This window comes from Monodon monoceros, unplaced genomic scaffold (genome assembly GCF_005190385.1).
Source record: "Monodon monoceros isolate NGI ecotype Baffin Bay Population unplaced genomic scaffold, NGI_Narwhal_1 Super_Scaffold_6, whole genome shotgun sequence".
Lineage (NCBI taxonomy): Eukaryota > Metazoa > Chordata > Mammalia > Artiodactyla > Monodontidae > Monodon > Monodon monoceros.
Window position 1 is genome coordinate 3,672,711 of NW_021703783.1, and position 25,365 is coordinate 3,698,075.

The window sequence follows — 25,365 nt, forward strand, 5'->3', positions numbered from 1 at the left end:
TCGGACTCAGCTCTGACTCACAGCTTATTCAGCTAAAGGCTCTATAGCGTATACCCTCAACCCCTCTCTCTCCCAGCCCTGGGAGCCTCACCCCAAAATGCTCTGAACACTCCTCTAGCCCGACCGTGTTCCCTCCAGCACCACACGGCCACGATTGCTCATAATTCAGGGTCCGAAAGGTCCTCTTCCAGACCTGTGTATAGCCAGTGGGCCTCAGCAAGTTACTTTAGAGTTGATGGGGGGAGGCATGAGATGAAAGGGAGCTCAGGGTGGTGCGTGGACAGCGGTCCGCACGCTGTGGGTCACAACATCGAGCTCCTCGCTGTAACGTTCGTTGATGAGTGTGGACAAGCACAGCGCCCTGCTGGTACACTCGTCCCCGCAGGCCAAGGGACACCCACCTGGCAGGCCCGCACCTGCGGCGCCCGGGGCCTGGCCAACTCGGGCTTGGCTCCCAAGCAGCTTCTTCAGGTCCCAAGCACGTTGCCTGGGGCGGCGTCCTCCAGTACAGGAAGAGTTCTAGAAAGCACTGAATATCTGGAGAGAGCCCGGGGCCAGGAGGGCAGCAGGAGAAACTTAAGACCATGACGGGAGTGAGACGGCAGGAGGGCCGGGGGCTGGTCCAGAGATGGGGGTAGGTCCTGTAGGCTGGGGCCTTACCGCCCCAAGGGAGACACAGTGGTTTCTAATGGGTCTCGGACACCAGACCATCTTGCTCTGAGTCCTGGCTCTGCCGCTTACACACTGTGTGTTCTGGGGGCGTGTTCCTTACCCTTTCAGTGCCTCGACTTTCCCATTGGTAAATTGTGGATAATGATAAATATCCCAATGGGTTGTGTAGGAATTTAGGATCGCGCCTAGCACATGGTGAGGGCCTAATAAATGTGAGTGAGGTCTTAGAAATAGATACCCGGGGACAGCCACAGGCCCGGTCCCCGCTCTGGAGGATGGTCATAAGGTGGCGTCACCGAATATAAGACAGAAGAGGTGTGTCTGCTTTGCACGTGTCTGTACAGAGGGCGGCTGAGACTGGTACCCACTTTTTCAGGGCGCACTCCAGCTCATTCTTCTCCTCGTGGGCTTCTAGGAGCTGCGAGAAGATTCTGGTCAGGAAATCCTCAAAGTTGGACAGTAAGTGAGGCTCGTCCTTCTTCAGCTGCAGCCAGAGTTTCTTGACATCATTTTCACTGTGAGAGAAAAAGGAGCATTAGGGTGGGAGCGTGGACATGAGGCTTCATGGGACACACGGAGGTCCCAGGTGTGACACCGATGGCTAGAACATCATTATCATTGTCAGTACAGCGACAGCAGTGGCTGACATTTATTGAGCGCTTGCCGCATGCTGGCTGCTTTATGCACGTTTGCTCATTTGACCTTCCAGTGAGGCAGGTGCTGCTAACACCCCCGTTTACGGGGGAAGGGACGGATGAAGAGGGGTGAGGTGAGCGGTCTCAGATCACTCCGCTGGGAAGTGATGGAGCCAGGAGTCATGCTGGCCTCCTAATGGCCACACTCAACAGCTTTGCTTTCTGTCTCCCGCGATGAGCTGGTGGTGCTGAGCACACAGAGCCGCGGGCCAGGAGCATCTCCAAATGCCAGGAGGCAGCAGGAGGACAGGAGCCCAGCGCGTGTGAGGACAAGCGCCGTGGAGCTGAAGCAGTGAGCCTGTCGCCCCAGGAGGGATGGGCCTCACAGCTGAGAGCGAAGGACGTGGCATCTGACGGATGGCAGGAAGCAGTTGTCACCGCAGGGAATGGAAGGGAAGATGCAGCAGCCCACTGGGGCCGGGAGGCAGCGGGCGTGACGGACAGGAGAAAGCAAGGGAAGGAGCGAGCAAGCCTGAGAGATGTGTGTGCACACACGGAGAGACGGGTGGAGAGTCGGAAGGACGGAGCCTGGCAGAGAGGCACAGACACAGAGTGGCGTGCCTAGAACCGCTCCCTCCCCAACAGGCACGCTGGCGCTCAGCAGAGGAGACACATGGGCCAAGGTCACGGTGATGGGGGTGGGGGCGGGAGGCGGCACACCCATGGACCTGCTCTGCCTCATGGAGAAACTCAACAGTCTACAGCCAGTGATCAGACAGACAGCCAGAGGGGGATCTGATCTCACTCATTAAATTCTAAAACCACTGTGATCTGAAGGCAGCTACAACTAGGGACCCTCAGGATAAAGAATAAAATCCCTTGTGCTGTGTAACAAGCACTATATCTGAGAAATTTCACTCAAAAGTGATACTTGATAGTGCGATGTTAGTAATGTGCCTGGGCGTAAGTGTTACTGTCTGCACCCAGCAGAGAAGAGGCCCACCGAGAAATGAGCCTGCTTCTGGCCAGTTATCTGACCATCCATCCAATCACCCCTCCTTCCCTCTTTCCTTCCCTTGCTCCATTCCACCCAAACATCCACCAACTCATCTAGACCATCCATCCATCCATCCATCCATCTATCCTCCCATCCATCCATCCACCCACCCACCCACCCATCCATCCACCCATCCACCCTCCCATCCATCCAACCATCCATCCATCCACCATCCACCCACCCATCCATCCTCCCATCCATCCAACCATCCATCCTCCCATCCGTCCATCCATTCATCCACCCACCCACCCACCCATCCATCCTCCCAGCCATCCAACCATCCATCCATCCACCCACCCATCCATCCTCCCATCCATCCAACCATCCATCCATCCACCATCCATCCATCCACCATCCATCCTCCCATCCATCCAACCATCCATCCATCCACCCACCCACCCACCCATCCATCCTCCCATCCATCCATCCACCCACCCTCCCACCCACCCACCCATCCTCCCATCCATCCAACCATCCATCCATCCATGTATCCATCCATCCATCCATCCTCCCATCCACCCACCCAACAAGTATTTATTATTTGTTGAAAACCTAGCACTGATCTGGATGACATGAGAGATCTAGAAAACGAGAGAAGGGGAGGTAAGGAGCCTCCTGTTTCCCAGAATAATTTCCATTTTCCCCCATACAGAACATGCTGTGGCTGTCGCTCTACTGGACTGTAGATACAATGGGGATTGCACAAAGGATTCCGAGATAAAGGGTCTCTGGGAGATACCACGATGACTTCCCATCACTGTGGCAGGTTGCCCCTCATAAGGTAAATGCATTATAAAATCAAGACGCACCTTGCTGGCCGAGGTCTGTCTGCTCCCATCCCCTGGGTTCCTGCTGCAGCCTGGCAGAGAACCATTAGGGTGAGAGCCTCCAGTGAGATTTGCAGACCTACCTGACGCTCTTCCAAAGCTACCTGAACCTCCTAGTCGTGGCCACATCACCTCCCGCCAGATTTCTGGAGAAGGGATAAGTCTCTCAATGCTGGATGAAAATTAAGCCAAGGCCGATTAGCTGCCAAATCACTCAGCCAGTCGAAGCACCGAGAAAAGCCGGGAGCCCAGGTGCTCTGTCTACCACTTCTGGACAAAGCCAAGGTCACTCTCTTGGAAGGATACAGGGGTGCAGGGTGAGAAAGGGTTCCGGGTGGTCAGTCCAACCATCTCCCCGCTTCCAGAACAGTACGCAAACCGTCTTGGTCGCTGAGATCTTTAAAGACCTCTGAAGTTTTCCAGCCTCCTCTGTTTCCTCATCTGGGGTCCTACAGTCTGGACCGTTTTCCCTCACGCTGCAGCAAAAGCCCACCTCCTTCTTGTTTAACTTCAAGGAGGATGACAGTGGCCGGGCACCATCTACTGTGTGTGGGTTTTTATCGACCACTCTTGGAACCTTCCCCAGAGCCTTCTCTTCTCCAGGAGCTCTCGTGTTGGCTCGGCCCTGCGCGGGCCTTTGTCTGACATCCTCAGAGAAACCTCTGGTGAACTCTGATTTGAGAGCCCTGCAGGAGGGTGGCGGTCCAGAAGTGATGGGTGGGCAGAGAGATGCCTGTCTTTCATGACAGTCCCTTGGCTTGCCCACACTGCCCTCTCCTATCCCCTCCTCCAGGACGAGCCTTCACGGGGTCGTGGGCATGGTCACCGGGCTCTGGTCCCTTGTCCTTGGAGCAGTGGAGCTAGTGTCCCCTCTGGCTTGCCCAGGCTTCTGCCAGCCTGTCTCAACTCTGCCACAACCTAAAAGACGCTGGGAGCTACCCATACTTTCTTGGCCTGCATGCTGTGTGAAGGCCCCTCTCTCTTGCTTCCCCTTTATCATTCTCCTCCACAGTCTTCTTCTTCCCAAGCTCCAGACACATCAGCTCCAACCATCAGGCCATTCCCCCCTCACTCATGAAACACACACCCAACCCAAGACCTGGAGACCCCAACACAAAAAGGCAAGGGGCGGAAGTTAGTCCATGTTTTTCGGGCGACTCTCTGGTTTCCACTAGCTACAACATCACTTGACTTCATTTCAATTAATGGCAAAGGTCTGGGTTTACATCTATGTGTCTCTTACAAAACACTTTTTGCAAAAAAGAAAAAAAAAATGGGGGTATTACGTTTGGTTTGAAGTGGCAGCCACCTAAAATTTTCAGCTGAGTCACTGATCACCCAAGTGATGAGCTGGTAAAAAACAGGTTCACCTCCCACCTCAGCTTCCAGAACAGGGTTGGTTCGGCTCAGGGATCTGATGCACAGACGCTTCCGTGTAAGGTGGCTTTGGCAGGAGCACAGCACGTGGGACGCACTGCGGCCCCAGAGACCCAGTGGAGGTGGAGATGCTGGTGAGCTGATGGTGACAGGAAGCCTTAGGCGGGACGCACTGAAACCCTCAAGGGTTTCAACCCTTGCACAGCCCTCTGATGGGCGGGCAGCCCTCAGGGAGCAAGGCTAAGCCAAGGACTGTACTGATTGTGGACGGCGGGGGGTGAGGAAGGAGTGTGGGAGATCAGGGGATAGGAGCGTTTCCAGTGAAAATAATGTAAAAAGCAGAGGCAGAGCCCTAGACCCTGACGCAGACAGGTCATGGCCAAGGGCAGGCTGCATGGGGCCAGTGGCCTAGCTGGAAGCAGGGACCCAGGGCTTGGCTGAGGGCTTAGTAGGCGTTAAGGTTGGACAGAACAGACGGGGAGGCTGCCCCTAGGCTGGGCTCCATCCCCCAGACCACAGTCGCCACTTACTCTTCCCAAACCTTTTGGGCTCCAAGCCTGTCCATCAGCATCTGGAACTGGCCTTCCTCATCTTCGTCCATGTCACCCAGACCCTCACACCCTCTGGTCTGATACACCTTCTCTTCCTGGAGCTGGGCCAGGTGCTCAGCAGCATGTTCCTCACTCGGCTTCTGGCTGAAGAAGAAGTGACCTGGGGGACACACGGGCACAAGATCTGGATTAGGCAACACTCGCCCAGGAAGACCTTTGTTTCCTCAGCTGCCAGGAATCGATTGAGGTTCAGCTGAGAGGAGAAGAGGGGAGGCCAGACTCCCTGTAGCCAAGATCCTTGGACGCCATGCTCCGGATTTCATGTCTCTCCTACTTGGATGAGATTCTACCAGAGATGCTAGAAAGGCAGAGCGCATGGCGGGTACTACGGCACCTTTGTGGTTCTTAATCTTTGAAAGGCCGGCTTAGAATCATCTCTTCATTGATTTCTTCTCTAAACAAGACCTTTCCCCTATCGCACTCGAGCAGCCTGCCTGCCTATGCTCTGTGTTATCACCTTGTGATCCTGGCCGCCAGCATCACTGTGCTTCACATTTACGTGAATGTAAATGAATTCAATTGTATGAATTCAGTTATAAATTCCTGAAGGTCAGGAAAGGCATCAGATGTTTCCAGGCAGATACCTGGCACCTTGAAGGAGGCAGGTGTGCGGTGATTTATCTGACCCGTGCTCGCTGTAATCAATATGTGATCAGTATTGGATCTGACGGTGGATCTGTTTTTCTTTTTTTTTATCTTGTTCACGCATCTCAGTTGTTTTTCCTCCTGGTCACCTTGAGAACGACTGGTCTATTCCAACCCTTTACAAATTCCTCTGAAATCTGTTGCCCCTCAACCTGGAGGACTCAGCCACACTCAGGTTGAAACGAGCCGCACAAGCCTCCCACTCTTGTCCACTGGTATCTCGGCAGAAACGGACAGGCTGGAAATCCCATCTCAGCCCCTCTCTTAAGCTGACCTTCCTGCCAGAGCTTCTCTGCTCGTTCCTTGCCACTTTCCAGTAGGAGAGGACCTGGCAGGGACAGCGTGGTGGGCACTGAGGGGGCAGTGGTGTGAGCAGCGGAGGTGGACACATGAAAAGAGACCAAATGCCCCACAGCCTGGAAACTTCAGGAGGCAGGAAAGCTTGTGCTTCATGGACCCTCAGAGCTGGTGGGGCAGGGATGCCCCTTATATGGCTTTAGGCCAACCCATACCCTGGGGCTCCAGCGTCCCCCAGAACTTACTAAATCCAGTGGTGAACTCCACTGGGGTCAGAAAGCCATTGCCGTCAGCATCCAGGGCATCAAACACGTCCTCCAGGTCCTCCAGGCTGAGGGGCAGCTCCTCATGCAGCCTCTGAAAACAATCCAGACCGCGCGGGTTAACACTGCTCATCACGGACGGCTGCCGAGGGGGGCAGCGCCTTCCGCCCCGCCGACAAAAGCCAGAGGCCAGATTCTGAAGCCTCACCACCCTTCTCCTCCTCTGAATATCAGGACATCCACCATCTCTTGGTTGCCTACTCATGTGGTAGGCAACTTGCGGGATGATTTATAAGTAAATATGTGTACATTTATTACTATATTTATATATAATTTATTACATATATGTTTGCATTTAATTCTCACGACAATTCTTTGAAGTGGGCATTAGTATCCCCCTTTTACAGATGAAGCGTGATGTTAAATGACCTGTCCATGCCCGTAAGTGACATGGCCGGGATCAAATCCAGGTCTGACTTCAAAACTGGCACCGTTCACAGCCGTAAAGGACCAGAACTGCATGGGACTGAATCCCGTTTAGGATAATACCTGCACGACACGATGCGGTCCAGGTCAATGGGATGATGAATGTAAAGAATATCGCACAGTACCCGGCACAGAGAAGGCATTCAGTAAAACATATGAGGGAGGTAGAGAAAGAAAGGGGGGAGCAGAAGGTCCCCACCAGGGCCGCTGACCCACCAAGGTCACTCAGTGAGTGAATGGCACAATCAGGTTTCACTCTGGTTTCACCTGCTCTGCCCAAGCCCTCCCTCTGGCCCCCTGTTGCCATGCAGGTGTGGGTCACACTCTCAGAAGCCTTCCCTGATGGAGGCCACTCATGTCCCAGGGCTGCAGTTTCTGTGGACACACACTATGGTCCTTTAGCTCTGAAGGGGAGCTGCACAAGGCCACTGGGTGACACGCACCCATCATACCAGCCGGCCCCCCACTCCTACTCCCTGCTGGCTCTCAACTACTTCCTGAAAAGACATGAACTGCCACTGCCTTAAGGTATGGATGAGAGTATTTGTGTTGGACTTCCCGGGCGGTTCAGTGGTTGAGACTTCGCCTTCCAATGCAGGGGGTGCGGGTTCGATCCCTGGTTGGGGAGCTAAGATCCCACATGCCTCGCGGCCAAAAAAACCAAAACATAAAAGAGAAGCGATATTGTAACAAATTCAATAAAGACTTTAAAAAGGTCCACATCAAAAAAAACTTAAAAAAAAAAAGAGTATTTGTGTTGTAAAAGGGAGCTGGCCAAGATGGGGTGTGAGGTCACTGGACCTGGGCTGCCCCAGACCACGCGGGGAGAGAAAGGCAGACACAGATGGCTGAGGAGCAAAGTGGCTGAGCTGTGGATGCTTCCCTCTGGCCTCTGCCTGATGCACCGGTGGCCCCAGGCCAACGTTAATTTGCATCTTTGAAGCAAGTACCCTCTTCTACCCTAATAATCAAAACCTCCCAATGAAGACTCCCCAAGGGAGTTCATTACAGCCCAGCTGACCCTCCCCCATCCTCCCAGCTCCCCGAGGGACGACTGCACAAAATTGCCGCTGTGGAAGTGACTGACAGCTGAAGACAAGGACCACGGGGCCACAGGAAGGAAGGTACACGCCCATCTGAACAGTCAAAAAGAGCTGGCAGGTGTGAAAGCCCATAACGTAACTTGCGAGACACTCGGTTGGACCCTCAGGCACCCTTCTAGCTGATAAGCCATAAGGATTAATTTGGCAGGTACTCGCATTAAGAGAGGCGATGATGCATTACAACGTGGGGAGACAGGATGATGTGGGAGCCCTTTAGAATCACTGAATTACATAGGAATGAGGTTTTTAAAAAGGAAGGTGAGAGTGTGTGCAAGGATTCCAGAAGTGCATCTGCTGAGCAAACAGCAGAATCTCTGTCTTGTCAACAATCCATAAACCAGCTGTGTCAAAGCCAAAGGCAGAGAATGCAGGGCGAGGATGGAGTCAAGTTCGCAAGCAGGAAGTTCATTAGCTCCATTTGAAGCTAAAGGCATCACGTTGGAGGCAGAGTGAAAACCCAAGATTCCAGTCCTTTCCTTGGGATAATCCTGCCCCCCTCCCTACCCTCTGCCTGAATGTGATCTCTAAAATGTGGTCTCTCACACTGTGCTGGACCCAGAAAGGGGCTGAAAGGAATTGCAGAGTCAGTGGGACCCTCAACTTGCCTCTTGCCCAAAATACCCACACGTGGGCACCCGTACTCTTGTTAGCATCACCCAGGAAAAGCTAGGTCACACCCCGCCTCAGGCGCCATCCCTGAATCCAACAACACTTCTGACCCCAAGTCCTTCCCATGCTCTAATCCCATTCCTTGTCTCTGTCTCAAACCAGCTTCCTCCTCTTGCTGTCACTGAAGCTGGGGAGGGCAGTATGACATTCTCCAAGTCATCCTCCCTCTTCACGTCCTGCCAAAGTAGTACCGAGGGCTTCTCCAGCCTTCTCTGCAAACTGCACATGCCTGATGCCTCAACCTCTCTTTATTGGCCCTACCCGGAAAATCCTTTAGTCTTAATAACCATAATTACCTCTTATTTATCTTTCTTCTCTGGACCTGCAGAGCCACGTAAAACCAACTTATTCTGCTCTTGTCCCCTGGGTACCTAGTGCTGTCTACATTTTTAACTAAAGGAGCCAAGCCAGGTGGAGAGGGACGCGATGATTCATTCCATGGTGCTGATAACCCGTGAAGCTCTGAGATTTCCCTAAAGTCACAGTGGAGGCCAGGCTGGGATAAAGAAGCAATTTCCCCTTCAGGGCTTCCGCTGTCAGCTAACGGTTCTCCGTGCATCCATGCATCCTTAATTCCTTTCTCTCATTGCTATCCCACCCCTGCCACCAAAAGTCTGCCCGGCCAGCACCACCCGTGCCAGCCTTCCAGAATCCCGCTTCATGGGTGGATCCTGTCTCCCACTCCCACCCGGAAGAGCAGGTGGCGGGGGAGGGAGTCGGGGAGAAGGCAGGCTTGCCCTCCTCACTCTGTCCATGGCCCAACCAGTGGCTCTTTACGATTCCACACTCCCTCCATCCGTGGCCTCCCTCCACCGCCTTCCAGTTCACTCTAAATCCCTGCTTCCTCTGAACTCTGAATTCCTGCATCACTTCCTCAGGAAGCCTCTGCAGCCCCCGGCTTAGACCAGCGATCCAGACGCCCCCAAACACATTTCTTTCGTTCATAAGTCTCACCTCACTTTGTACTTTACATACTGATGGATGCGATTAGTGGATGAATGTCTGCTCCTTCAGTGGCCTGGAAGCTCTGGGAAGAGGGACCCCGTTCACTTTTGTTCACTGTCATGGCCCCAGGATCTAGCCCAATGCTGACAACCAGGCGGTATTTAGATACTTGTTGAACAAGTGAATCAATAAACGAGTGACTACGAGTGATAGCAGGTGGTCCTGAGCTCCTGTCCACGGAGCACTGGTCTAGACCCCATCCACTCTAGATCCTGACCAGCCCCCGTCCCCCACCCAGGGATGCTCGGCGAGGTCTTATAAACTGGGGCATGGAACAAGAAACAGTCCTGCAGGAGCCATGCTGAGGGCACAGGCTCCCAGAGCCAGGGGAAAACGCTGTCTCCCGCTACAGCCCAGCCGGACCCTCTACCTTCCTGGTCACCAGCCCGCAACATGCCTCGTGCAGCTTGAAGCCAAGGGTTGCACAGCTTCAAATGCATCTAAGGGAAATGTTCATTAAAGAGAAAACCAGGAGATCCACCTTTACGGCCAGATTAATCTCTCCCTCTTTCCAGGCTCCCAAAGCCTCCTGTTCAGACCCTTCTCCCAGCACCAACCACTCTCTTCCCTGCGGTAGAGCCCAGAAGCACCAGACATCTTCAGGATGGGACTGTGAGGTCCAGAGGCGGGATCTACCTTGATTCTGCCTGGTGTCTTGATGTGCTTGGTTCAGGCTGACGGCTGGGTGCAGACGGGAGTCTCAACCTCCGTGCTATTGACATCTCGGGATGAATTCTTTGTTGGAGAGGGAGGTGGGGGAGGAGCTGTCCCATGCTTTACGGGACATTTAGCAGCATCTCCGGACATCACTTAGTAGATGCCCGTAGCATCTCCCTCTCCAGTCATTCCAATCAAGAATGTCCCTAGACATGGCCAAATGTCCTCTAAGAAGCCAAACTGCCCTCGCTCACATAGAATGGATACAAACAAGAGCAGCACCAACTAGAGACGAACTGAAGGGACCCTCTCCAGCAGAAATGCCCCTTCTTGATCTCTGAGGCAGACAGATGACTTGCACTTGACCTCCCAGTACGACAGTGCAGCCGCTGCGGAAACAGTGTGGGATCCCTCAAAATATTAAAAATAGAATTGCCATATGATCCAGCAATCCCACTTTGGGGTATATACCCCAAAGAACTGAAAGCAGGGACTCCAAGAGCATTTGTACGTCCCTCTCCACAGCAACGTGATTCACACCCAAGGGTGTGAAGCAACCCAAGTGCCCATCGACGGCCAAATGAATAAACAAAATGTGGTAAATAGATAAAATGGAATCTTATCCAGCCCTAAAAAGAGAGGAAATTCTGACATGTGCCACCATGTGGAATCTTGAAGACATTTTGATAAGTGAAATAAGGCAGTCACCAAAGGACGGATACTGTATGATTCTACTTATACGAGGTCCCCAGAGGAGCCATATCCATAGAGACAGAAAGTAGGATGGTGGTCCTGGGAGATGGGTAGTGTTTAATGGGGACAGAGTTTCTCTTTTGCAAAATAAGGAGAGTTCTGGTGAGGGTTACACAACAATGTGAATGTATTGAAAAGCACTGAAATATTCACTTAAAAATGGTGCAGATGGGGAATTCTGTTACGTGTATTTTACCACAATTAGGAAACATCACAGAGTGGAGGACACTAGGAATTGTGTTAAGACTCGGGGTATAAGTCCCCCCACCCCCAATGGCACACACACACACACAGTGAGCATTTATGGAGAGATTTTCAGGTCCCAGCTCAGGGCTAAGTGCTCTGCATGTACACACGCGCCTGATTCTCTTCTAACGCTGGGAGTTAGTTATAAATAATTCACAGATGAGGGGCTACAGCTTAGAGGGCTTAAGAGACTTACACAAATTCACACTGCTGGTAAGTGGCAGATTCAGGATTAAAACTCAGGGCAATGTACCACAAAATTCTTTAAGAGTCTCTTTGTTAACCTAAATCAGGCGTCAACTAGCAGCCCCTGTAAAGGCCAGATCATGCGTATTTGAGGCTTTGCAGGCCTTCGTCACAGCTTCCCAAGTCCGTGTTGTAACTTGGAATCCGCCGTGGATGGTATGAGAAGGAAAGAGCCCGGCTGTGTTCCAATTACACGGCACTCACAGAAACAGCGAGTGAGCCAGGTTTGGCTGGCTGGCCAGCTCCTAGATGGTTCTTCACAGTTTGGCTAATCCAGGAATTCCAGGCAGTGTTGCAGGGTGGGTACTTGGCGGTGGTAATAACCATTACACGCCTCTAAGAAGTCAGGAACAGGGTTTAGGGGGCTGCTGGTGTCTTCAGAGATCTCCTGCCCGACCTGTCCCCATCTCCCTCTCGCAACTGGAGGGGTCCCTTCATGCCCTCTCCAGCCTGGTCCTCCCGTGTCCCTCTGCCTCTCACTAGGGACCCTCCGGCTCACGACTGTGGTTCTCTAGGGGATCCCTCCCTGCAAAGCAATCTTCACCCCAGTTCTGCCTGGAATGATCTCCATTGGACACACAGAGGGGTTTATTGTGGAGGAGGGAGTGAGGTCTGGGGGGCCACGGGTGGACCTGAAGACCCTCCAACTCCTGCCTAAACTCTGCGCTCACAGGTCAGTATCATCCATCCAACCTCCCGTAGCAGGACCTGCTCGTGCGCAACCCGAGCTCCGGGCGGCTTGCATCCTGGCCTCGGCCGGGGGACCTGCTCCTTTCCGTCTGTGGCCCTGCTCTGTCAGGGTGTCTGTTTGCTCACGGCTGCTGCTCTCCGATCACCTCTCAGATGCCTGGGTTTCCCCACCTCTCGGATGGCTGGGAGCCTGTCTCAGCCCCTGCAGGTGGAGTTCTTCCGTTACTCAGGAGAAAGAAGAATGGGGGCACGAGGGGAGCAGCCTTGCCCCTCCCCCTCCCTCAAAGGATGGCAACTGTGTGCGGTTTTGTGCCAGCTCCCCTCGCCCGCCGGCCCCTCCTGCCCAGGCTCCCCACCCCGACCCAGCCACTCTCCGCCCTAACAGGCCTTTCCCGGCGTCTGGATCTGGGTGTGCGAGCATGCTGTGAGCTCTTCTCCAGGTTCCGAGGGGCCGTGCTGGGAGCCGAGGGTGAGAAAGGGGGTGGTGACCAGCACCCAGGGGCCAGCCACCGGCTGCCGCGGTACGTGCAGGGGTGACAGCAGCAGGCAGATGTCCTCAGTCCTGCCAGGAGAACCAAGGGCGCGTGGACCTCACAGGGAACCCAGGGTGGACAACAAGAGGGTGACTTTCTTCCCAAATCTCCTTCCAGCCCATCCTCCTCCAGATGTGACCGTGAAAGCGGCAGAGAGGCGGCCCTTAGATGACGCGTTTTGTTCTCTCGTGATATCATTCTCTCAGCTAGAAGAGCTGAACTTTTCAAATGCTTCGCCATCCACAGGCACGCAGAAAGTTCAGGAAACTGCAGCCGGCAGAGCTGAATGCCACGGACCCAGCAGACTAGCTGGTGGGAGGCCCCGCCCTCCTCCTGCTGTCTGGACCAGGGGTGAGGCCGGAGGGAGCAAGGCTGCTGTGGCGTCTCTGGGATCTGGTGCTTCTGACTTCATGCCGAGCCCAATGCAAATGATTTCTTCAACAATTGATACTTTACAGTTTAAACTCCCCGTGCCTCTCCCGGCCTTCATTAAAGAGAGGGCTTCGGTGCAGGTTAATGGGGGTATATTCAGTGAGAGTGCTGAGTTGCACTGTGCATATGACCCACGGTTGACCCTCAATAAAAGAGAATTCCCTTTTCTTTCTTTCTAGAAGGAGAAGCACAAACGAAACATGCCATTAAAACCACTCCTACAACCACATGGCCACAGGCCTGTGAAGGACAACTATGAATTCCCAGGCTGGGGTTGTCAAGGTTTTCTCAAAACACACCTAGGCTGGACTTCCAGGTGGGGTGAGGCTTTGGGGATGAGTATCAGTGGCAGAAATTTACCAGGTGTCAATTGCTGAAAACCAGAGAGGCCCAGGCTCTCTTGTGGGCTAAGGTACCACTGTTCCCAGGTCTTTCCCCTCAAATCCTGAAGCACCTACTGGACGGGGAAGAGTCTGGGAGAAGCCAGAATATTCCACCCTGTGGGGCTGGTGGGAGAAAGGCCTGCGGTGCTCCATCCAGGTCACAAGCCTCCGGGCCGCGAGGCTCACACAGCGAGTGGAGGCGGGACGGATACGAACGAGGGTCTGCATTTCATGGCCCAACTTCAGCGTACTATGAAAAACCAGCCTCAAGGAAACCTGGGCTTCCCTGGTGGCGCAGTGGTTGAGAGTCCGCCTGCCGATGCAGGGGACGCCGGTTCGTGCCCCGGTCCGGGAAGATCCCACATGCCGCGGAGCGGCTGGGCCCGTGAGCCATGGCCGCTGAGCCTGCGCGTCCGGAGCCTGTGCTCCGCAACGGGAGAGGCCACAGCAGTGAGAGGCCTGCGTACCGCAAAAAAAAAAAAGAAGAAAAGAAAACCTGCCCATCGCGAGTCTTCCCCCCCTTTGTGCAGCTGTGTGTCCCTCCCCAAAATGCCCCTGACGTACGAGTGATGGGAGGGCGGTGTGGAGAGAGGCTGTCAGAGCTCCAGTGCAGCCTGCGCTTCCTTTATTCTCGGGGTGAAATCATGACTGCAGCATGAGAGACTTAAGGAAGACACTGGGAAGGCATCAGACCAGGGGTGGGCAAACCACACCCCGCCCTGTAAATGGGACCCAGTGCCTGTTTTTGTACAGCCAGAGAGCTAAGAATCGCTTTTCCAGTTTTAAATGGTTGAAAACAGTATCAAAAGGAGAATAATGTTTGGTGACACATGAAAATGACATACAATGTACACTTCAGTGTAGGTAAGTAAAGCTGTTTGGGAACAGGTCACACTCTGCTCTTTCCACACTGCCTGTGGCTGCTAGCGCTGCTGTAACCAAGCAGGACCTTACGGGGCCTTCGCGGGACAGACGCCTCCCCATACCCTCTGCTTTAGCTCCTCTCTGGAGGGCCTGGATAATAGTACCTGAGGCACATTTCCTGAGTTGTCTTCCAGATGCTAAAAGCACCACCAAACGGAAGACATTAACTACTCGATGACCACGAGCACATCCCCCCAGGCCTCCTGGAGCCTAAGGATTGATCATGTGAACCCCTGTGACACCGCCCTGGAACCACCACCAACCAGAGAACTGTGCACGAGCTGATCACATACCCCGGGACTCCCCTCTCTCACCTGGCCTTTAAAAATGATTTGCTGAAAACCATTGAGGAGTTCGGGTGTTTTTTTTTACTGTGGACCATTTTTGAAGTCTTTATTGAATTTGTTACAATACCGCTTCTGCCTTATGTTTTGGTTTCTTGGCCCTGAGGCATGTGGGATCTTAGCTCCCTGACCAGGGATCAAACCTGCACCCCCTGCATTGGAAGGCAAAGTCTTAACCACTGAACCGCCAGGGAAGTCTGAAGGAGTTCGGGTGTTTGGAGCACTAGCTGTCCCGGACTCCTTGCTTGGCGCCTGCAATAAACGCTGTCCTTTCTTTCACCACAATCTGGGGTCAGTAGATCGGCTTTACTGTGCACGGGCGAACGGATCCAAGTTTGGTTCAGTAACACCGTGACAGAGCTGACTGAGAGTCATGGCACCTCGTGAGAGTGGCTTGGGCACAGCTTGGATCTGTGTTGTAAAGTAACAAGTCAGTGCCTTTCCACCTTTGTTCCAGAAGGTTCTTCTCTGTGTCTCACTTAAGTTTCTTATATTGCTACCACCATTTTCCACAATTCTGGGGAGTTACTGACTCAGAGAAAATAGCCCCCGAGCCTGACACCAAGTGAAGGCCAGAAAAAGAATGAACCCAGGAGATCTAGCTCCCAGGAGAGTTTAGGCCGATGCCTCCTTCCAGGACAGAGTTGACGGCATCTTTTCTGTTAAAGACGTCACCTCGGGGCTTCCTGGGTGGCGCAGTGGTTGAGAGTCCGCCTGCCAATGCAGGGGACACGGGTTCGAGCCCTGGTCTGGGAAGATCCCACATGCCGCGGAGCAACTAAGCTCGTGAGCCACAACTACTGAGCCTGTGCGTCTGGAGCCTGTGCTCCGCAACGGTAGAGGCTGTGACAGTGAGAGGCCTGTGCAACGCGATGAAGAGTGGCCCCTGCTCTCCGCAACTGGAGAAAGCCCTCACACAGAAACGAAGACCCAACACAGCCAAAAATAAATAAATAAATTTATAAAAAATAAAAAAATAAAGACGTCACCTCCCGTGGGGCAGGCCCCAGCCCAAGAAAGGGAGACCCATGCATTCCAGGTGGGCAGGTGCAACCCGGGACCCTCTTACCTGCATATCCCTCCTGGTGATGAAGCCCTTGCCCTCGGCATCACAGGTCTGGAAGAACTCCTGTGCCTTCCTCAGCATGGTCAGCTGTGCCGGTGCCAGCTCCTGGGTCCCCTCACACGGCAGGTCGTCCAGGGAGCCCAGGCAGGCCCCGCTCTCCTGGTGCCCCCAGCCAGGTCCCCGGGGTCTGGAGACCACTCTCCTGTCGGGCGTGGCCATCCAGATCTGTCAATTTCTTCGAGTCGTTTCAGAACCTGAAGGTGGAAGATGAGAGAGAGGAGTGGGCATGGTAGGGGTGGAGGAAGGCTGGAAAAGGATGAGAGGGGATGGGAGGGAAGCAGAGGACCACTCACCAGTGCCCGTTTCTCTCTACATCAGCACAAGCTCGGAACAAGGGGGATGTGCCCTGATCACTAACAGATGAGCCAGCCCATCAAAGAGAGCAGAGAAGAAGGGGGAGAGGAAAACAGACATTTCCAGCTTGAAAGGAGGTGGCCAGAGAATTTCTCCCGATCTAAATCAACGGCAAGAACACAGATGCTGGTAGATCAGCTTCCATTTCTGGAGTGCTTACTTGGAGGCAGGCACCACACCGTGGTCTCTATATACATTTTCCCATTTCCTCGCCCTCTAATGGTGGATTTCAGTCATGGTGACCGGCAGTGGAGGAAGGTCTTTGGGGTTGTGTTCCTCCTCTATAGCCCTCAAAATAGAGTGCATAGCAATCCACTACTACTGACCAGCCGTGTGAGCTTAAGAGAGCCCCAAAGCCATTCTGGGCCTGGGAATTAGTAAACCTGATCTCTCCGTTCTAGGTCTGACTTTCTCTGGCTCCCAGCTTTCCTGGCCCATGTCACAGGCGATGCATGGCATGAAAGAGGCAATCTCACAGTTCTAAAGAGGTCGGCTATGAGCACTAGGAGAGAGGCACCTCCTCTTATTTGATTTTAACCCCAGGTATCAGCCCAAAGGTGGTATAAAGTCAGTGCTCATTGATTCCCTGTTGAATGAAGGAAGACAGCTCTTTCGTAGATTCTTTGCAGGGATGCCTGAAAGCATTGGTATTTCAGTCAGGAAGCTCTTTATATGGGATTTTCATCTCATAAAGAGTAAGTCCAGACTTCTATTTCCAGAAAAGATGGAATAACAGGGACTGGATTTACCCTCCCAGTTGAAATAACCCAAAATCCAGATTATATATATATATATATATATATAATTATTATTATTATTTTAATGGTTTTCCAGACACTGGATATCAGGCAATGAAGGATAGTGACCAGCAGGGCTGGGACTAGGGTGAGTGGAGGGAGGCCCCTAAAGTATCAGATTAAGAGGCGTTGAGTCTCAGGTCCTAACCCTGTACTCCCACTCTTGAGAACGTCTTCTTAAGGTGCAAGGAGAGGATTCCACTCTCGAAGCTGTGTATCTGAGAGTGACTAGCTTTTTAAATTTTGCTCCCAAAGGGCCCACACTTGCCTCCCTCTAGTCTAAGGCTTGTTCCTGAGAGATGGGAAACAAATGAAATATGCCCCATTATTGCCTAAAGAGTTTTCAGTTCATGGCACAGGAAGGGGAAACCCAGGTGGAGCCTGACAGACACCCTAAACTGAGGCAACCCAACTATATGCTGCCTAAAAGAAATGTACTTTAGCATAAAGACCAAATAGGGGACTTCCCTGATGGCGCAGTGGTTAGGAATCCGCTTGCCTGTGCAGGGGACACGGCTTCGAGCCCTGGTCTGGGAAGATCCCACATGCTGCGGAGCAACTAAGCCCGTGCGCCACAACTATTGAGCCTGCACTCTAGATCTCGTGAGCCACAACTACTGAAGCCCGTGCACCTAGAGCCCGTGCTCTACAACAAGAGAAGCCAGCACAATGAGAAGCCCGTGAACCACAACAAAGAGCAGCCCCCGCTCACTGCAACTAGAGAGAGCCTGTGCACAGCAACGAAGACCCAACACAGCCAAAAGTAAATAAATAAATATATATTTAAAAAAAGACACAAATAGGTTAAAAGTAAAAGACTGAAAAAATACATAGCATGTTAACACTAGTCAAGGGAAAGCTGCATATTAATATCAGGCAAAGTAGATTCTATAGAACAAAGAATATTAATGGAGATAAAGTCATTTCATAATGATAAATGGGGCGATCCATCAATAGGATAAAACAATCTAAACACATATGCACCTAACAACAGGTGCAAAAAGCAAATGCATAGAACAAAAACTGATAGAACTTCAAGGAGAACTAGACAAATCCACAATCACATTCAGATTTCATTATCCCTCTATCAATAATTAATAAAACAAGACAGAAATCAGTAAGGATACAGAAGACTTGAACAAAACTGTCAACTATTTTGACCTACTTGACATTTATAGAACAATCCACCCAACAAAACCTGAACACACTTTCAAGTGCACATGGAACATTTACCAAGACAGTCCATATTCTGGTCCACAAAACAAGTTCCAATAAATTTAAAAGAATTTAGTCATACAAAGTATGTACTCTGACCACAATAGAATTATGTCAGAACCAATAACAGAAAGACCTCTGGAAAATCTCCAAATGTGGAAACTATGTAACATACTTCTAGAAACCCACGGCTCAAAGGAGAAAGGAAAATGGAATTTAAGAATAATTTGAACTAAATGAAAATAGAAGTACAATATTTCAAATTTTGTAGGATATTGCTAAAGCAGTACTCAGGAAAAATTTATAGCCCTAAACAAATAGAAAGGAAGAAAGGTCTCAGGCCAATGGCCTCATCTTCTACCTCTAGAAACTAGAAAAAGAAGAGTAAATTAAACCCAAAGTAAGGAGAAGAAATAATAACAATCAGAACAGAAATCAATGAAATAGAAAACCATAGAGAAAAACAATGGAGAAAATCAACAAAACTAAAAGCTAGGCCTTTAAAAAGATCAATAAAGAGAGAAGATACATATTATAGTATAAGGAATTTAAGATGACATCATTACAAATTCTACAGACATTTAAAAGGATAATAAGGGAATATTATGAACTACTTTATGCCAATAAATTTGACAATTTAGATGAGATGGACAAATTCCTTGAAATATCACACTAAATATCAAAGCTCACTCAAGAAGAAACAGATATAGCCTGAACAACACTATGTCTATTTTAAAAATTTTAAAAGAAAATCAACAACTCAGTTGTTTTTAAATGGACAAACATTTGAACAGGCGCTTCACCAAATAAGACATGTGGATATCAAATAACCACATGAAAATGTTCATCATTATTAGTCATCAGGGAAATGAAACTTAAAACCAAAATGAAATGCCACTACACACTTGTTAGAATGTCTGAAATGAAAAAGATTGGCCAAGTCTTGGCAAGGATGTGGGGTGACAGGATGGAACACTCATATGTCACTGGTGGGAATGTACACAAACGTACAATCCCTTCGGAAAACACTTTGTGGTCTCCTAGAAAAGTCAGACAAACTTCTACCATCTGATACATCCATGACCCTCCTCAATATTACTTACCCAAGAGAATAAAAGCATACGTCCATACAAAGACTTGTCCATGAAGGTTCACAGAAGCTTTATTTGTAGTAGCCAAAACCAGCCCAAATATTCATCAGGAGGTGAACTGGTAAGATTGTGGTATAAACACACAGCGGGATGCCATTCAGCTTTGAAAGGAAGGGACTGTTGATCCAAGCAACAAACCGCATGAATCTCAAAATAATCATGTGAGTGAAAGAAGCTGGACTAAAAGAGTGCATCCTATTTGATTCTACTTCTATAAAATTATAAAAAATGAAGACTCACCTATAGTGACAGGAAAGAGATAAGGGAGGGTGGGGAAGGGTGAAAAGGAGGGATGACAAATGGGCAAGAGCAAACTTTTGGGGGTGTGGATATGTTCGAAATCTTAATTGTGGTGATGGTTTCATGGAGATATACATATACATACAGACAGACACACATATGCAAACATACATACACACATGTAGATACAAATATATATCAAAACATCAAATTATACATTTTAAATATGTGTGGTTTATTGTATGTCAATAGTTGACTAGATCTAGTTTTGTTTTGTTTTGTTTTGTTTGTTTTGCTTTACGCGGGCCTCTGTTGTGGCCTCTCCTGTTGCGGAGCACAGGCTCCGGACGCGCAGGCTCGGCGGCCATGGTTCACGGGCCCAGCCGCTCCGCGGCACGTGGGATCTTCCCGGACCGGGGCACGAACCCGTGTCCCCTGCATCGGCAGGCGGACTCTCAACCACTGCGCCACTAGGGAATCCCTAGATCTATTTTTTTTTAAAAAAAGAATAGGTCAGCCAGACCCTTCTCATATTCCCCGGGACTTGCAAATCTAGGCCTGCCTACTGTGTTTATTCCCAGGATCCTGTTTCTTCCTCTTACCTTCAACTCTGGCAAGCCGGAAATGGCTGAAAATTAAGTAATTTCCCTGTGAAAATGCTCAGTCCCTTAGGGTAGGCAGCTAAGTGAACTTGGAAAGTAAGGGAGCAGGGCAGAGTCCCTCCTGCAGACAATTTCCCTTCATGAGTTCGCCTTCTTTCTCCTCTGGCTTTGACCTGCAATCTTCCCACAGCATCTGTGGGGTTTCCAAGTAGAAGGGAAGACAAAACAACAGAAGTGCTTCTACTTTCATTTCAAAATAAAATGGAAGCCCTGTGATGGGCTTGGCTGCCTCACACTTGGATGAAGCCCTGTGATGTCCTGGGCCCCGGCTGGACACAGCTTTCTGTCTCCAAGATTTTTTTGGCCACCAGACAGTACACCCATAAAAGGGAAAAGGGTGCGATGCATTCCAGAGGCAAAGGGCAAAGGCCATCACGATCACAAAGGGAAAAAAGAGCCCACTTTTATCTGCCCGTCTCTATCAGAGCCGGCAAACTGCCACTCTCCCTCCAGAATGGTTCCATGAAAGTCTTCATACACAGATGGAAATTATCCAGCCCTCAGATATTTCCAGGAACATTCCCCAGACCTCCAAAGTAATTCACAGCTTAGTAACTGCTGTAATCAGGACGTTCATGGACCAAGCCCATATCCCTTCTGAAGGCCCTAAGCTCCCTTCCCCGTCACTCTGGGCTCCACGGAGCTGGAGAATGGCTGATACCTTGCGGCACACCACGCCCGAGACCGGCTTGAAAGTCACCCTGATCTCTCTTGAATCTCTCCTGCGGCAGACAGTTAGGAAGTCAAGAGCCCCAAAGCATCTTCAGGATCCATTCAAATCCCATGAATTACCCAGGCTCCAATGGAGGAATATTCTCTACGTGGCAGTGCCCCACATGTCCACCACTAACTCCGCGTTGGCCGTGTCAAAGAGAGGCGGACGGGCCAGTCGTGTCGAGCTGTGAGGACACAGGAGGGTTGCTGAGCAAAGGATCTGAAAGGGAGCTGCACCAGCAAAGGACGTGAGATGCTCACAGGTCTTACCGGACCCCTGGGAGGGAACAAGTTAAGGAAGAATCAAGGCCTCAGACAGGAGGTGTGTTAGTCTCCTAGGGCCGCTGCAACAGAGGACCAAACGCTGGGTGGCTTAAACAACAGAAACTTAGTCTCTCACACTTCTGGGGCTAGAAGTCCAAAATCCAGATGTCTCAGAGCAGGCTGTGCTCCCTGAGACTCCAGGTAGGATCCTGATTGCCTCTTCCCAGCGTCTGGAGGTGGCGGCCACCCTGGAGTCCTCGGCTTTCGGCCGCATCTCTCCTGTGAGCTCTGCCTCCTTCATCACGTGGCCTCTCCCCTCCCGTGTCTGCCCCCATCCTCTTCCTGTCTTATCACCAGTCATATGGATTAAGGGCCCACTCAATGACCTCATCTCAACTTGACTAATTACATTCATAATCACCCTACTTCCAAATCAGGTCACATTCCGAGGTCCTGCGGGTTAAGGCTTCAACATACCTTTCGGGGACACAATTCAGCTTCTAATCGGTGGTGTCGTAGAAGACACTGAGACAGGGATTTGGGTGAAAGTGGCTTGTTTGGAAGGGTCGCGGGAAACACTGGCCAGGGAGTGGGAAGGGAAGCAGCCTGTGAGAGGCACCTTCTCCAGCCAACAACGGGCGAGCAGCTGCTGGGGCCTGGGGCCTCCCAGGAACTCGAGGGTAGATCACAGGTCTCAGGGATCCAACCCCAGGGGAAAGGGTCAGGCTACTTGTATGTCAACCCCTCAGTCATGGGGAGGCTGCCCTTGAGGGTGTTAACCCCCAGTGCTCCAGTGGGCCACGGGTGATGGCTTTGGAGAAAGCCCCCAGGCAAAGGGACAGAGGCCAGCAGCTGGAAGTGGCCACAGGACAAGGAAATGGTCAGTCCTCTCACTGTGATGAGGGCAGGCCACCAAAAGCATCTGGTACATAGGACGTGGGGGAAGGAGAGGCTCTGGGCCACCCACATGCCATCCACACAGGCCCTAACCCTCAATCGCCCCATCTGTAAAAAAGCAGGTGACAGTACCTACTTCCTGTGAGGACCGGGCAATGTAAAAACAGGTAAAACACTTGGAAACGATGCCTGGCACACAGAAAGCAGTTGGTAAGTGTGAGCTCTTACAATAATTTCTAGGGCATATCCAGTATTATTCTTTTTAGTTTGAAATTCTGATAGCGAGATGACTCCTTGGGAGGTGATAAAATAATGAAAGACATATAAACTCATAATGATGCTAATTATATTTCACAGTTGAAAAAGAACTTTCACTTGTATCATCCCATTTCCATAGTGATCCTGTGAAGCTGTCAGGACTGGCTGTCTTTTCCCTCTTTTAGTAATGAACAACTCAGTCTCCGAGAGGTTACGTGATCCGTCCAGGGTCACCAAGAAGAGCTGGGACTCAAACTTACCACCCCTGAGAGTAAGTGAGAAGACCAGAGGCATACTGGGGCTGCGTTTGTTTTCTAGGACTCAATGAAGGGCAGTTTTCAGTTCGTCCTCCCTCCCTGTAAGAACACTCCACAGTCTGCGCCAACTCTCAGCCTTGTATGTGCCTTCAGGGTCCAGCTCTAAGTCCGCCTCCTCCAAGAAGTCTTCCCTGACTCCCTGGTCTGGACTGCTTTGGCCTCTGTCCCTCTGAGTACTTACTCTTTCATGCTTTATGCATTAGAACACCCGGCTTGATCCAGTTGGCTAGATTTTCAAGTGCACGTGATATGTCTTATTTCTTCTGCAAAAGCAGAAGCTCTATCAGTAAATCTTAGTAAGTGTGAAATTGATATTTGATCATTTAAATGAACAAATTCCCAGCCTGGTACTTTGCATAGAGCAGGTGCTCAGTAAGTGTGTGCTGGCTTCCTAACTGGCCCAGTGAGAAGGGAACGTATTGGTGGTACAAGGAAAAGTATCTATCTGGTCTTTGTTCCTGGTGCAGAGCTCCTAAAACCCTCAGAATTTCCTGAATGAAAGAAGGGCCTTTTGTCATTTACAATGAGCCCCTTTTCAACTACACCTGAGTTCATGCTAAGGAGTGACTCTGGGTGGGTTTCAGGAATGGGGGCTGGTGGCCAGAGGAACCAACTGTGTGATTAGAAGTGGCGACTGAAAAAAATGCACGGCCTAAAAGTTCAGAATTATGTTTTGTTTGAGGACACTCTTGAGGACCCTAGCACGGGAAGGCAGCCTCTCAGATAGCTCTGTTCCAAAGAGGAAAGGAAGGAGCCAGGATACATAGGAGTTTTTGCTGAAAAATAAAACTTGTAGTCGAAGATCAAAAGATTACTGCTAATCACAAAAAACAGACATCTCAAGTTAATGATTTTAGGACTTCTCTATGTTTGGGAAGATGCAAGAGTCTGGGCTCATTGAAATTATTCCTTTCATATGCATCGTAAATATCTAGGGCCAGTATCTTGTTTTTCACCATCCTGTATCACCTCAGGGTGCACGGCTGGGGGTGGCTGCAGTGGCCGATAGCTTGATGGTCTCAACATTGTTGTTTACTGAAATGGTGACATTTTTTGTCCACAGTAGGTTGGAAATTTCAGCCCCACTGCCAACCTCCAGGAAGGAGAGAGAGGCCGGAGCTTGAGTTAATCACCCATGGCCAATGATTTAATCAATTCTGCCTACATAAGAAGCCCCAAAGGATGGGGCTTAGGGAGCTTCCGGGTTGGCGAACCCGTGGAAGATCTAGGGGGTGCCACACCCATGCCAGACCCTATCTTCCCTTGCCTTGGGCATTTCTTCCTTCTGGCTGGTCCCCAGTTGTATCCTTTATAACAAATGGTAATAATAAGTAAGGCACCTTCCTGAGTTCCGTGCGCTAGAGAGTTTTTGAACCTGACGAGGGGTGGTGGGAAACTCAGAATTTACAGCTAGTCAGTCAGACTTATGGGGGTGTATGATGAGGCCCCCCAAGGTGGCTGCTCTCTTGCTCTCTGTACATCCCCTGCTCGACCAGTCCCTGCTGCACCCACACCTACTCACATGACTGACCTTCCCTCTTAATCACGCAGCCTAATCAATAAATGCCTAGTATTTGCTCCTAGCCCCAGCTAGGGACTGTTCTTTAGATCAGAACGTCTCCACCATGATAGTTGATCAAAGGGGTGGTGAGGGGTGTGTCCCTCTGCTGGTTTTCCTGGTAACCAACTGGTGGGCCAACCTATGGCAATCCCCTCTATAACTGGTAACCTTCCGCTTGCCCTGGGAGTCAACACCGCTGCCAGGTCCTGCCTGCTGTCTGCCATGCATGGCGGGGTGTCACTCCAGGACCCTTTTGCTTCCGACATGTAAAATCCGCTATTCAATAAACCACTGATGTCTCTGTTGCTGTCTCCAGGCTCTTTTTTCGGTTTTGAGGCTGGGCGAGTACAGGGCTTGCAGGTCTGCAGGGTGGAGCACAACAGGGTAACAACTTGGGACGTGCAGCTGGCATCTGAATGGGGACAGTCTTGTGGGACTGAGCCTTTACCCTGTGGGGTCTGTGTTAGTGTTAGAATTGAATTGTATCCTAGGACACACATGTGGCCCCACATATATGGTGGGGCCACATGCCCCACCAGCCCATTTAAAGGGGCAGCTGTACAGAAGCACCTTTGAGAGGGCAACTCACCACTCTGCCTGCTGTGGCTACGCAACCGCTATGTTCTGCCTCCTTTTTCCTCGAATTAGGTCCAATTTCCTTGTCTGGCCTCAAGGGAGACAGGGAACAGCTGTCTCTACATCTATAAAATAACTCCTCCAAGGCTGGACAACCAATACTCAGCGGCACCATTCACACTTCTCTCGCTATATTATAAGATACGTTAAAGGCCTTGATAACGGTTTGGAGGTCTCCGTGACACGGTTGCTGTTCACACCAATTCGTCTCATAATTAGTGGTTGTAAAGCACTTTGAAGATAAAAGGCGTTTTACAAGAGCTAAGTCCTGTTATGGTTAGTCCTGTTATGGTTAGTCCTGTTATGGTTAGTCCTGTT

At 50.9% G+C, this 25,365-nt stretch overlaps 1 protein-coding gene across 4 annotated transcripts in view; it reads right to left on the reverse strand.

The window, feature by feature from the left end:
* CRACR2A (calcium release activated channel regulator 2A) overlaps window positions 1–25,365 on the reverse strand; it is a 118,130-nt gene that overhangs the window by 57,192 nt on the left and 35,573 nt on the right. For all 4 annotated transcript variants that reach the window (XR_003791039.1, XM_029204732.1, XM_029204734.1 and 1 more), the window contains exons 3-6: window positions 15,925–16,175; window positions 6,367–6,478; window positions 5,099–5,279; window positions 1,041–1,187 (exon numbers count right to left, since the gene is read on the reverse strand). Coding sequence is in view for 3 of the 4 variants with exons in the window: in XM_029204732.1 (XP_029060565.1) it covers window positions 1,041–1,187; window positions 5,099–5,279; window positions 6,367–6,478; window positions 15,925–16,140 (656 nt within the window). In the remaining variant the exon portion in view is untranslated. The remainder of the gene's footprint in view (window positions 1–1,040; window positions 1,188–5,098; window positions 5,280–6,366; window positions 6,479–15,924; window positions 16,176–25,365) is intronic.